Genomic DNA, 13,971 nt, shown 5'->3' on the forward strand with positions numbered 1-13,971 from the left:
ACCGTGTTAGCCAGGATGGTCTCGATCTCCTGACCTCGTGATCCGCCCGTCTCGGCCTCCCAAAGTGCTGGGATTACAGGCTTGAGCCACTGTGCCCGGCCTCCTTCAATATTACAATTTCAGGTCTCTTAAAATAAGGACTGAATTAAAATACAGAAATTGTGTTTTCTTCCAGAAATCAAGTGTCCCTGCATCTTAAATTTTCTGTACAGTTCCATTTATCAGTCCTTTGTGCAAGAGTTAGCAATTCATGACACAAGGGTCACTTTCTGCCTTTCTTTGCAGAGTTGATGACACTCATCAAACATCATCCGAATTCCTCAAGTATCATCCGTTCAGCTGCTGCCTTTGAGTTCCCCTTCTTGTCTGCCTGCTCTGCCTGGGCTTTAAAGGAATTTTTTAAAGAAAGCAACATATTTTTAGACTAACCAGTTGGTTAAAAAATATAAGATAAAAGCAATTATTGAAAGCATTGTTCAGTGTTTAATCACAGAAACATCTGCATGTATTTGAAAAATAGTGACACACATGTGAGACATTTAGTCTGCAGATAGTATATCACATGATGGTTAAGAGCTCAGGCTGTAGAGTCAACCCAGTTTGAATCCATAGCTTACTATTTTTAACTTTGGACAAGTTACCTACATATCAGTGCTTCAGTTTTCTCATCTGTAAAATATGAATGATATTAGTACCTAATTGATAGATCTGTCATATAGACTATAAATAAGTTAGTATATTTGAAGAGCCTAGAACAGAACCTAGCACATTGTAAGTAACATTTAAAGTGTTGGCTATTATCATGATGGTGCTATCTTGTGTAACCTATGCAGTAATTCAGAGACCTTTTACTTTTAAGTTTCTCTTCTGTTCTTAGATTCTTATTCTGGTGAATGACTATTGGGACCTTTGAATAGATACTGTTTTTAGAAATTTGTGTTCAGTTTTACCTCACCCTCTTTGAGATCTTTGCCCACCTCCTGCTGACACATACTTTGGAGTTACTAATCTCTGAGCCACTGCGCCTGGCTTTTTAAAAATTTCTGTAGTTCTTGTTATTAAGCATGAGGTCTGCTATGTACATGGATGAATAAATAATATAACATTTTCAAAATGGTTCATCCTTTTTTGTTTTGTTTTAAGAAATCTTTTCCTACACTGAGATCTGCATTTCTTCTACACATTTTAAAGTTAGGCTTTTATATTCAGATCCATAATTTAACTGGAATTAATTTTTCCTTTTTTTTTTTTTTTGAGACAGTGTCTCACTCTGTTGCCCAGTCTGGGCATGCTGTGGCATGATCACAGCTCACTGCAGCCTTGACCTCCTAGGCTCAAGAGATCCTCCCACCTCAGCCTCCCGAGTAGCTGGGACCACAGGCACATGCTACCACGTCCAGCTAATTTTTTTTGGGGGGGGGGGATGGAGTTTTGCTCTTGTTGCCCAGCCTGGAGTGCAATGCATGATCTCGGCTCACTGCAACCTCTGCCTCCTGGGTTCAAGTGATTCTCCTGCCTCAAGCCTCCCAAGTAGCTGGGATTACAGGCATGTGCCACCACGCCTGGACGCCGGGCTAATTTTTTTTTTTTTTTTTTTTTGCATTTTTAGTAGAGATGGGGTTTCTCCATGTTGGTCAGGCTGGTCTCGAACTCCTGACCTCACGTGATCCGCCTGCCTCGGCCTCCCAAAGTGCTGGGATTACAGATGTGAGCCACTGCACCCAGCCCATGTCTGGCTAATTTTTAAATATTTGTAGAGACAGATCTCATTATGTTGCCCAGGCTGGTCTCAAACTCCTGGGCTCAAGCAATCCTCCTGCCTCAGCCTCCCAAAATGCTGAGATTACAAGCGTGAACCATCCCACTTGACCTATAATTAATTTTTCTGTTTGCTGTCATTTAGAGATTCACTTGAAATTTTTTTTGCCATATGGGTATGCCTGACATCATTTGCTGAATATTATTTTTTTTAGAAATGGGATCTTGCTCTGTTGCCTAAGCTAGAGTGCAGTGGCGTGATTAGAATTCACTGCAGCCTCGAACTCCTGAACTCAGGCAATCCTCAAACCTGTGCCTTCCAAGTAGCTGGGACTACAGGCATATGCCAGTGCACCCAGCTACAATTCAGGGTTTTGAGTAGAGGAGTGACATGATGTGATACAGGTTTTTAACAGTAGCTGATGTGCTGAAATTCACTGAAAGGTAGCATGAGTGAAAGTAGGAATACCAATTAGAAGGCAAGAGAGAGATAAGAATGACTTGGACCAAGTTTGAAAAAGGTGGTCAGTTTCTGGATATATTTTAAAGAAGGTTGCAACAGGATTTGCTGACAGATTAGAGATGAGAGGTGAAAGAAAGAGTCCAAGAAGATGCCATGTGGGGTTTTTTTGACCAGAGAATCTGAGAGGGGAAAGATTGAGCTTAAAACAGATTTGTGGGGAAATTCCAGGAGTTCTATTTTCAACATGTTAGCAAAGCCCATCACACGTCCAAGGACAGATTTGAGTTAGCAAATTGAATATCTAAATTTGGATTCTAAGAAAGATGTCCTCAAGTAAAGATTGTATTTAAAGCTGTTAAATACCCTAGTCTCATCAACACAATATACTCAATAAGACTTTATTCTTTCTTAAGGCAGATTTAAAATTACTAACTTAACCCTCCCCTACCCACAAAGAAAATAAATATATTAATTTTCTTGGATTTTAGGATCTTCAAGATGAAGTTCAAAGGGAGAATACTAATCTGCAAAAACTACAGGCCCAGAAACAGCAGGTACAGGAACTCCTTGATGAACTGGATGAGCAGAAAGCCCAGCTGGAGGAGCAACTCAAGGAAGTCAGAAAGAAATGTGCTGAGGAGGCCCAACTGGTAATATCTGGCTATTTCCTGCTGCCTGCATCTATACGTTAGTTGCTTTTCCTGGCTTAAGATGAAAACATTCTCTACTTTTTGTTATTGGTGGTGGTAGTTGGCAGTCTAGTCAGCATTTGGGTTCGTGGGGGCGATGGAGCAAGGTTCATACAAAATTATAGGCCTTCTTTAGAGGAAATAGGGCAGTTAATGAACTGTTTTCCAGATTTTGTTAGAAATATGTGCCTATACCTTCAACTCTCCTCTATCCCTCCACCAGTTAGCCTTCTCTACGAAAACCAGCCATCAAAAGACATCATAATTGGCCGGGCACAGTGGCTTACACCTGTAATCCTAGCACTTTGGGAGTCTGGGGTGGGGGAAATTTCTGGAGCCCAGGAGTTGGAGACCAGCCTGGGAAACATGGAGAAATCCCATCTCTACAAAAAATATGAAAGGCGGCTGGGCGCAGTGGCTCATGCCTGTAATCCCAGCACCTTGGGAGGCCGAGGCGGGCAGATCACGAGGTTAGGAGATCGAGACCACGGTGAAACCCGTCTCTACTAAAATTACAAAAAATTAGCCGGGCGCGGTGGCGGGCGCCTGTAGTCCCAGCTACTCAGGAGGCTGAGCCAGGAGAATGGCTTGAACCCAGGAGGTGGAGCTTGCAGTGAGCCGAGATCACACCACTGCACTCCAGCCTGGGCAACAGAGCAAGACTCCGTCTCAAAAAAAAAAAAAATTTTTTTTTGAAAGCCAGGCGTGGTGGCCCACATCTGTAATCCCACCTACTCGAGAGACTAAGGTGAAAGGATCACCTGAGCCTGGGAAAGTTGAGCCTGAAGTGAGCTGTGGTCGTGCCACTGCACTCCAGCCTGGGTGACAGAGTGAGACTGTCTCAAAGAAATAAAACAACAACAACAATAAAACACCATAATAGGCCTGCGAATGGCTGGGCATGCTCCTATAGTCCCAGCTACTCAGGAGGATCACTTGAGCCCAGGAGTTTGAATCCAGCCTGGGCAACATAGCAAGACTCTCTCTCTCTCAATTAAATAAATTATTTGCTATTGCTGTCAAAAAAAAAAAGAAAAAAACCCACCAAAATAGTAAAGTAAACTAAACAAATAAATGTATTGCATTTTGGAACATTTCAATGACATCTCTTCTTTTAATCCCCATTTCTTCTCATTCACTTTCACATTATAGATCTCTTCTCTGAAAGCTGAATTAACTAGTCAGGAATCACAGATCTCCACTTATGAAGAAGAATTGGCAAAAGCTAGAGAAGAACTGAGCCGTCTACAGCAAGAAACAGCAGAATTGGAGGAGAGTGTAGAGTCAGGGAAGGCTCAACTGGAACCTCTTCAGCAGCACCTACGAGATTCGCAACAGGAAATTAGTTCAGTAAGTCTTTGTAAAGCAAGAAATATACTCAAATGGATCCTCTGTATCCTTTAGTCAGTTATACTTTCCAACTTCTGCTCCTTCAGCCTCTTGCCTGGTTTACTGTTCATTTTTCAGTCATTTTATACAATAGGTTTTTTTTTTTTGGCACCTGTTGTATATTGAAACTATCATACATCTTGTATATTTATCTGATGATTATCATTGGAGTAGTGATTAAGAGTGTGGACTTTGTGGCTGGATGGTCTAGGTTTAAGTACTGGTCTGCCACTTACTAGCTAAATCACCTTAGTGTCAGATTCTTCATCTTCAAAATTGGAGGATTAATAAATACCCTACCCCTTAAGGCCACTGTGAGGATTAATGAGGCAAAGCCTGTAAGACATTTTAGCATGGTGCTTAGTATATAAATGTTCAATAAGTGTTGCTTATTGTATAAACAATAACTTAGTTTCTTCTGTTTTGTGATTCTAATTTTGAATTCACATTTACTAATTTGGAAGCTTGTTTCTTAAGGAAATTGTTCCTTCTGTAGATAAATGTGCAGTGTTATAGTTGGTCTTATGTATAGATCCTTTGCTTTTTTATTTCCAGGTTTCCCTACATGAAGACTAATGTTTTAATGAATGATGAGATAGGGCTGGGTATTGTGGCCCATGCCTGTAATCCCAGCACTTTGGGAGGGTGAGGCAGCGGATCACTTGAGGCCGGGATTTCGAGACCATCCCTGCCAACATGACCAAACTCTATTTCTGCTAAAAGATACGAAAATTAGCTGGGCATGGTGGTGCCTGCCTGTAATCCCAGCTGCTTGGGAGGCTGAGGCACGAGAATCACTTGAGCCTGGGAGGCCGAGGTTGCATTGAGCTCAGATCACACCACTGCACTCCACCCTGGGCAACAGAGTGAGAATCTGTCTCAAAAAATAAAACTAAAAAAAAAAAGGATGATTAGACAGAAACACAGAGATCATGGAGTCTATTTCTTTCATTATGAATTTGAAAAAATTAAAGCCAAGGAAGTTCAAGTAACTTTCTCATGGTTACATATCCTTGAAAAGGGCTACATCTGAAATCTAGTTCGTCTAAAATCCAGTCCAGTGTGCTCAGTTATTACATAGAATGAAGTCCTTCACTTTTGTGCCTCCTTACCCCCTATTATCTGGCAGCTGAGTACCTACCTACTCATTCATCATGCAAGATATACCTTAAATTCTTATTTCTTTATGGTATTTTCTGCATTCTGCTTTTGTTGGACTTTGTATTTCTATTATAGCAGTAATAAGATTTTTCCCTGCATATTTGCTTATATGTCTGTCTCTCCTAGCAGACTGATGGTTTTGGTCCAGGAACTTACACATTTTAAAAAATCCCTATCATTTAGCACAGTTCTTGTCCTAATGTAGGTACTCAATAAACAGGTAACCTGAAAGAGTTGTAGTGAGAATGCTGCCAGATGAGTGGGTATTCTTTAAACTGTTTTCTTTTTTTGAATTTCTTTAAAAAAAAGGAATACTTATTGTCAGAAATTACTGAATCCTTCCTCTTAGTCATGTAGCATTCCCAGAGGATTCTTCTTAAAGGAAGCAAATGTATCCTAGACCAAGTCTATGGGTATAACCATTTTTATTTTATTTATTTTTTTGAGACAGGGTCTCATTCTGTCACTCTGGAGTGTAGTGGTGTGATCATGGCTCACTGCAGCCTTGACCTCTGGGCTCAAGTGATCCTCCCTTCTCAGCTTCCTGAGTAACTGGGACTACAGGTGCACTCCATCATGCCCAGCTAATTTTTATATTTCTTGTAGAAATGAGGTTTCATCGTCTTGCTCAGGCTGGTCTTGAACTCCTGGGTTGAAGCAGTCCTCCTGCCTCAGTTTCCCAAAGTGTTGAGATTATAGGCAAGAGCTGCCACACCTAGCCCGTCAGGAAGTGGAGGAGGGCATTTTTATGTTACATGTCTTTTGAGTAATAAATTCTGTTCTGTATTCTCGCTTTGTGTTGGCAGATGCAAATGAAACTGATGGAAATGAAAGATTTGGAAAATCATAATAATACGTTAAATTGGTGCAGTAGCCCACACAGCATTCTTGTAAATGGAGCTACAGATTATTGCAGCCTCAGCACCAGCAGCAGTGAAACAGCCAACCTTAATGAACATACTGAAGGCCAGAGCAACCTAGAGTCTGAGCCCATACATCAGGAATCTCCAGTGAGTCTAATACTTTCATAACCTTCATAATCAACTTCCTTGTGCAGATCCAAGTTTCATTGGCATTATATCTAATATAAATACATGGCCTTGCCTCATGTGAGAACAATTGAGATTTCCTTTTTAGAGGCAGAGAGTGAGTCCTAATTCAAACAATTGTACATTTTAACTAGTATAGTATAAAAAGATAACTTCAGCTGTTTTTTTTTTTTTTTTTTTTTTTGGAGACGTTTTGCTCTTTTTGCCCAGGCTGGAGTGCAGTGGCGTGATCTTGGCTTACTGCAACCTCTGCCTCCTGAGTAGCTGGGATTACACTGGGATTACAGTCTCATGCCACCACACCCAGCTAATGTTTTGTATTTTTAGTAGAGATGGGGTTTCATCATGCTGGCCAGGCTGGTTTTGAATTCCTGAACTCAAGTGACCCACCTGCTTTGGCCTCCCAAAGTGCAGGGATTACGGGCATGAGCCACCATGCCCAGCCAGCTAATTTATTTTTTATAGAGCCTGTTTTTAAAACACTTGTTCTGTAAAGTAAAACTTTTTTTTAAGTACCTCACCCAAAACTATAATAATTTTTCTTACATAGTGTTAAGGACATTCATTTACCAATTATTTGGAGAGTACCAACTATGTGCAAGAGTGCTGTACTACATAAGAGCTACAGAGACAAGAGACCTCAATCTTTCCTTCGAGCAGCATACAGTGTAGTAGTGTAACACTGTGTTAGAGGGCTGTACTAAAGGAAGCACAGAATTTTCAGATCGGAGAGTTTGGAGGGTGTTCATAAAGATTTTGTTGGGAAAAGCTTTGCAAGTGAGCTTTGACAAGTGAGAAAGGGTTAAGCTAAGAAGAGGAGGATACATTCCTGCCAGAGAAAACAGTATTAGTATAGGTACAAGGTGGAAGAATACATGCAGCACAGAATCTTGAGAAGTTATGAAGGATATCTTGTGATGATGGAGAGGGTATTGGTAAGAGATGAGGCGCTCCTAGTAGGCATCTGCATTACCTCTGGTGCTTATCAAAGTATAGGTGATTCCCCAAACTTGCTGAACTAGTGTCTGGGATAGAGCCAGATATGTGTATTTTAAAAACACATTCTATGGTTGATTGTCATGTACCTGGATAAAAATGACCACTTTTAGGTCAGAAAGTGCCAGAAGGTGAGAAATTTAGATTCATCTTAAAGCTTTGGGGGATTTATCCTACTACAGTGAACAGCCATTGAAGAATTTTAAGCAAGAAGTGATGTGATTAACTTTTAGAAATGTGGAAAACGAATTAGAGAGTCAGACTGTAGAAGGGATAATAGAAGAATAAAAGTTTGAGAGGTATTAAAAGTGAAAAGTTAACAGACTTGATTTTATTTACACAGTACAGTCATGTATGGATTATACAATATTCTTTCAAGTGCAAAAGGCAGATTACTAGGTTATCCTTCAAATAGATAAGGGTGGTATAAAATAGATATTGCCCCTGCTACTTTTTTTTTTTTTTTTTTTTGAGACGGAGTCTCGCTCTGTTGCCCAGGCTGGAGTGCAGTGGCACGGTCTCAGCTCACTGCAACCTCTGCCTCCTAAGTTCAAGCTATTCTCCTGCCTCAGCCGCCCAAGTAGCTGGGACTACAGATGCGTGCCACCACGCCTGGCTAATTTTTTGCATTTTTAGTAGAGACAGGGTTTCACCGTGTTAGCCAGGATGGTCTCGATCTCCTGACCTCGTGATCTGCCTGCCTTGGCCTCCCATAGCATTGGGATTACAGGCGTGAGCCACCGCACCCAGTCTGCCCCTACTACTTCTTAAGTCTTTCACCCACTCATCTAAATGAAGAAGACAATGGGAAGCCATTGAAGAATTTTAACCAGAAGGGTCATGATCACATCCAAATCTTAGAGCTGTTAGTTTGGCTACAATAAGGAGAAGAGATTGGAAATGCACGTATTGCAGGCAGGAAAGCAGTTGGAAGGAAGACTGCTATAGTAATTGGAACCAAAGATAATAATACTGTAAGTGACTGATAGTGACAGTGAAGATGGAGAAGAAGGCAAGGATTTGAAAAAGAGGTAAGAGGTAGACTGAGCAAGAGTTGGAGTCTTGTTCTAACTGATGATTAAAGATGACCTGAAGGTTTCTGACATGAATGACTTTGATGCTTGATGACACCATTTCCCTAAAAAAGATTATAGAAGGAGAAATTATTTGATGAATACATTCTGCTTGTCTTTTATTTTGAATAATTTTGGTTATCTTTAGTCAGTTGTCTCTGCCAAGTCAAAAAGTATATTGTTAATCTACTTGCGTTAATATTTTGTAGGCAAGAAGTAGTCCTGAACTACTGCCTTCTGGTGTGACTGATGAAAATGAGGTGACTACATCTGTTACTGAAAAAGTTTGTTCTGAACTCGATAATAACAGACATTCAAAAGAGGTAAAAATAATTTTATATTAACATTGGAGACTCATAAGGGTGGAAGGATAGGAGGGGGTGAATTATCAGACATTACTTAATGGGTACAATGTACATTATTCAGATGATAGATACATCAAAAGCCCCGACTTTACCATTAGGCAATATAGTGATGTAACAGAATTCCACTTGGACCCCTTGAATTTATACATATAAAATAAATAAATAATAAATAAATGTTCTTAATAGCTGGATGTGGTGGCAAGTGCCTGTAGTCCCAACTACTCAGGAGGCTGAAGTAGGTGGATTGCTTGAGCCTGAGTTGGAGGCACTAGGCAACGTAGAGAGACCTTATCTCTAAAAATTAAATGATATATTTTTAAAATGTCCTTATCACTGTTTTCCTTAGATGAATTATACACTATTTTAGGCGAAGGAAAGAGAAACGTGTTAAATGTACTTTATGACTAGAGAAATATTTGTTACATTACCATCAGTTGATTTTTCTTTTGTTTTCGAGACTAAGTTTCACTTTGTTGCCCAGGCTTGAGTGCAGTGGCGCGATCTCGGCTCACTGCAACCTCCACCTCCCAGGTTCAGGTGATTCTCCTGTCTCAGCCTCCCAAGTAGCTGGGACTACAGGCATGTGCCACCACGCCCAGCTAATTTTTGTATTTTTGGTAGAGACGGGGTTTCACCATGTTGGCCAGGATGGTCTCTCTCTCTTGACCTTGTGATCCGCCCACATCAGCCTCCCAAAGTGCTGGGATTACAGGTGTGAGCCACTGTGCCCGGCCCATCAGTTGATTTTTTCAAAGCATGTGTATGACCTGAATGTGTGTTATTTTATTTTAAAATGGTACCTTTTAAAACTTTGGTTTCTAAAAAAAAATTGTAATTAAAAATTATTTTTAGGAAGATCCATTTAATGTAGACTCAAGTTCGCTGACAGATCCAGTTGCAGATACAAACTTGGATTTTTTCCAGTCTGATCCTTTCGTTGGCAGTAAGTATTCTTTTTTTTTTTTTTTCTATTATAGATTTACCCAAAAAAAGGCTTTGTAATATGTAAACTAAGGATTAAGGCTTCGGTTTCAATAGCCTACCAACTCAGTCTGTCACCCAGGCTGGAGTGCAGTGGCACAATCTCAGCTCACTGCAACCTCCACCTCCTGGGTTCAAGCAATTCTCCCGTCTCAGCCTCTTGAGTAGCTGGGGCTACAGGCACCCACCACCACACCCGGCTAACTTTATGTATGTATGTATGTATGTATGTATGTATGTATGTATGTATGTATGTATGTATTTAGAGATGGAGTCTCGCTCTTTTGCCAGGCTGGAGTGCAGTGGCACAATCTTGACTCACTGCAACCTCTGCCTCCCGGATTCAAGTGATTCTCCTGCCTCAGCCTCCCAAGTAGTTGGGATTATGGGCGCCTGCCACCACACCCAGCTAATTTTTGTATTTTTAGTAGAGGCGGGGTTTCACCATGTTGGCCAGTGTGGTCTCCATCTCTTGACCTCATGATCCGTCTACTTTGGCCTCCCAAAGTGCTGGGATTACAGGCATGAGCCACTGCGCCTGGCCTGCTTTGTATTTTCCTGCTGACTAATGTTGAACATCTTTCTAGATGCTTATTGGCCATTTGTATGTCTTTTTTGGAAAAGTGTTTATTCAGTTTTGGTGAAGTCCAATTATCTATTTTTTTCTTCTATCACTTGTGCTTTTGGTGTTATCTACGAAACTATTACCTTAGTCACAAAGATTTAATGCTCTCTTTGTCTAAGAGTTTTATAGTTTTGCTGTTACAGTTAGATCTTTGATCCATTTTGAGTTTATTTTTGTATGTGATGTGAGATAGGGGTCAAGCTTCATTCTTTTGCATGTGGATATCCAGTTGTCCTAACACCATTTATTGAAAAGACTATCCTTTGTCCATTTTATGTTCTTGGTACTCTTTTCAAAAATCAAATGACCATAAATGTAAGGATTTATTTCTGGACTCTTCAATCCTGTAAGAATTTTTTTTTTTTTTTTTTTTGCTTCAGTAAAGCTCAGTATCTTTATTTCTGAACTGGTGATAATAACACCCTCCCAGTACTCTTGTGAAGAGTAGAGGTTTTGTTAGTAAAATTTTTGCTGTAATGTCTTCTCCTCCATCTGTAACCTCAACTTGTGATCAAGGGTAAGTATAGTTGGCTGTACATTTAATAAGGTCAATGACATTCCTTATTTTATCTACTTTGAAGTGAAGTTATTGAAATAAACTTTGCTTTGCTTTTGTTTTAAAGTTACCCTTTGAGTAACGGTGTCATCACAGTAAATATTATTATTTGGATTTCTTTCTGTTTATTTTATCACAGGTGATCCTTTCAAGGATGATCCTTTTGGAAAAATCGGTCAGTATCTTACTGAGTTTCATCTTAGCTTTCATTCATTTCTGCTTAATAATAAACTTATGTTATTTGGGTCTGAAACTGAAGCCCCAGTAAGATACTCTATGTGCCTGGCATTTTCAGAAAGAAAGTAGTAAATTCTTGAGATTTTGCTTAATAAATTGTTGCTTTACTTTTACTTCTTTTTTTTTTTTTTTTTTTCTGGTGTTTTTTGTTTCTGAGACAGGGTCTTATTCTGTCACCCAGGCTGGAATGCAGTGGTGTGATCATGGCTCACTGCAGCCTTGACTTCCTGGGCTCAACTAGTCCTCCTGCCTCAGCCTCCTGAGTACCTAGGTCTACAGGCTCATGCCAGCACACCTGACTAATTTTTTAAAAAATTTTTTGTGGAGACAGGGTCTCACTGTGTTGCCCAGGTTGATCTCAAACTCCTGGGCTCAAGCAGTCCTCCTACGTCCGCCTCCCAAAGTGCTGCAATGAGAGACAAGCATGAGCCACTGTGCCCAGTAGGTTTACTTTTTTAAAAATGACATTAGTGTTTAGACTTTGGTGCTTTTAATATTTATTCTGATTCCTCCTTACTAACTAAAGGTTTGGTGAGCATAATGATCTATACTACTTCGGGATTTAGAATGTAATTTTGTTTTCCTGTGATTATAGCCCACATATGCGATTAGAGGAAGGGGATCTTGAAGAATTACTAAAACATCAGGCTTTTAAGATACTCTTTTCTGGGAATTTTCATTAGAATAATGCAAATCTTGTTTACCATTTAGTTTTGCATCCCAAACCTGTTCTAAACTATTGGCTGTTAGCTTTGAGCTCAGAGAGAAAATACATTTAGAAGTTTTATTGTGTTTTCTGTAGTTATGATAGCGTAGAATAAGGAAACTTAAAATAGGATCTCTTGAAATTATATGTTAATTTAAAAAAGTAAGTTTATTAGGTGAAAGGTTCTATATCTTTTATCAAAATTGCAAAGGAGTCTGTGAAATAAAAAATACTCAGCTGAGATTCTACGGGATTTCAAACTGTCTTTTTGGGGTTTTTTTTGAGACAGTCTTGCTCTGTTGCCCAGGCTAGAGTACAAGTAGTGTGATCTTGACTCACTACAACCTCCACCTCCCATGCTGAAGTGATTATTCTCATGCCTCAGCCTCCTGAATAGCCGGGATTACAGGCACGCACCACCACGGCTGGCTAATTTTTGTGTTTTTAGTAGAGGCAGGGTTTCACCATGTTAGCCAGGCTGCTGTTAAACTCCTGAGCTCAAGTGATCCGTCCACCTCAACCTACCAAAGTGCTGGAATTACAGGTGTAAGCCACTGCACCCAGCCCAAACTGTCTTTTTGTTTGTTGATTTTGTTGGTTTGTTTTGAGACAGGGTCTTACTGTCACCCAGGCTGGAGTGGAGTGGCAGGTCTTTGCTCACTGCAGCCTCTGCCTCCCATGTTCAAGTGATTCTCCCACCTCAGCCTCCTGAGTAGCTGGGACTGTAGGTGCGCACCAGCACTCCTGGCTAATTTTTGTATTTTTTAGTAGAGAGGTTTTGCCATGTTGGCCAGGCTGGTCTTGAACTTGTGATCTCAAGTGATCTGCCTGCCTCAGCCTCCCAAAGTGGTGGGATTACAGGCGTGAGCCACTGCACCTGGCCCCAAACTACCTTTTAATTAAGGCACTGATCATACCTTTCAGTGATGGGAAATTTAGTGCAATAATTTTTTTTTGTCTCTTATATTCATGCCTTATTTTTTTAGATCCATTTGGTGGTGATCCTTTCAAAGGTTCAGATCCATTTGCATCAGACTGTTTCTTCAGGCAATCTACTGATCCTTTTGCCACTTCAAGCACTGACCCTTTCAATGCAGCCAACAATAGCAATATTACATCGGTAAGTGGGAGAATTAAAAACTGTTAAGTTAAATGGATAATAAGTGTCCTAAGCAAGTTTCTTGAAATACATAGTGATGAAAGAACCCTCATTTAGATTACTTCTAATGGGCCATATAAGAATTTCAGTCTCGTCCCAATTCATTTAGTTTTTGGTTCAGACTGGTATTTCACAGTTTGGTTACCCACTGGAATTAACTGGAATGACTGAACGGGGTCAAAAGTGATGTTCATCTTTCAAGAGACTAAATCTTATCCTATTGAGGATACTAACTGATTGGAAATTTATAAGCCAATCTTATATAAAACTTTTCTGAAATGTTTGGTATATTATTGAAATAATGAAAATCACTTTAAAAGAACTTAGAAAAATAAAATCATTTATGTTATTTCATAGATACATCTGGAATGTTAATTCTGCAAAGTACAAATTCTCATTAAATGTCAAGCTCTCTTGAGAACATACATACCTATACAATCACTATTTAATAACCACATGCTTGATCCAGGTACTGGTGTGTGCTTTACATTCGTTGTTTCTAATATTTACATCAATTTTGCAAAGTAGGTGTTGATATCCCTATTTTAAAGATAAGGACACTGGGACTTAGAAAAATTAACATGTTTAAGGTCCTATAGCTAGTTGCTCTTTTATCTGGAGGCTTTAAAAAAATCTTCATATTGTGGATATTTAGAAATACTTAAACGAGAATAATGTAATGAAATATTTTAACAAGCTTTCGTGCATCCATTACCCAATGTCAATAATTAGGAATGGTTTTACTGGCTTTTTTTTTTTTTTTT

General features: G+C 39.7%; 1 protein-coding gene across 5 annotated transcripts in view; it reads left to right on the forward strand.

The window, feature by feature from the left end:
* EPS15 (epidermal growth factor receptor pathway substrate 15) overlaps window positions 1-13,971 on the forward strand; it is a 131,612-nt gene that overhangs the window by 86,380 nt on the left and 31,261 nt on the right. For all 5 annotated transcript variants that reach the window (XM_017875436.1, XM_017875435.1, XM_017875434.1 and 2 more), the window contains 7 exons: window positions 2,710-2,871; window positions 4,063-4,260; window positions 6,267-6,470; window positions 8,788-8,901; window positions 9,796-9,886; window positions 11,245-11,280; window positions 13,035-13,168. In XM_017875436.1, the coding sequence (XP_017730925.1) occupies window positions 2,710-2,871; window positions 4,063-4,260; window positions 6,267-6,470; window positions 8,788-8,901; window positions 9,796-9,886; window positions 11,245-11,280; window positions 13,035-13,168 (939 nt within the window). The remainder of the gene's footprint in view (window positions 1-2,709; window positions 2,872-4,062; window positions 4,261-6,266; window positions 6,471-8,787; window positions 8,902-9,795; window positions 9,887-11,244; window positions 11,281-13,034; window positions 13,169-13,971) is intronic.

The sequence above is a fragment of the Rhinopithecus bieti genome, unplaced genomic scaffold, assembly GCF_001698545.2.
Source record: "Rhinopithecus bieti isolate Rb0 unplaced genomic scaffold, ASM169854v2 scaffold_10017, whole genome shotgun sequence".
Lineage (NCBI taxonomy): Eukaryota > Metazoa > Chordata > Mammalia > Primates > Cercopithecidae > Rhinopithecus > Rhinopithecus bieti.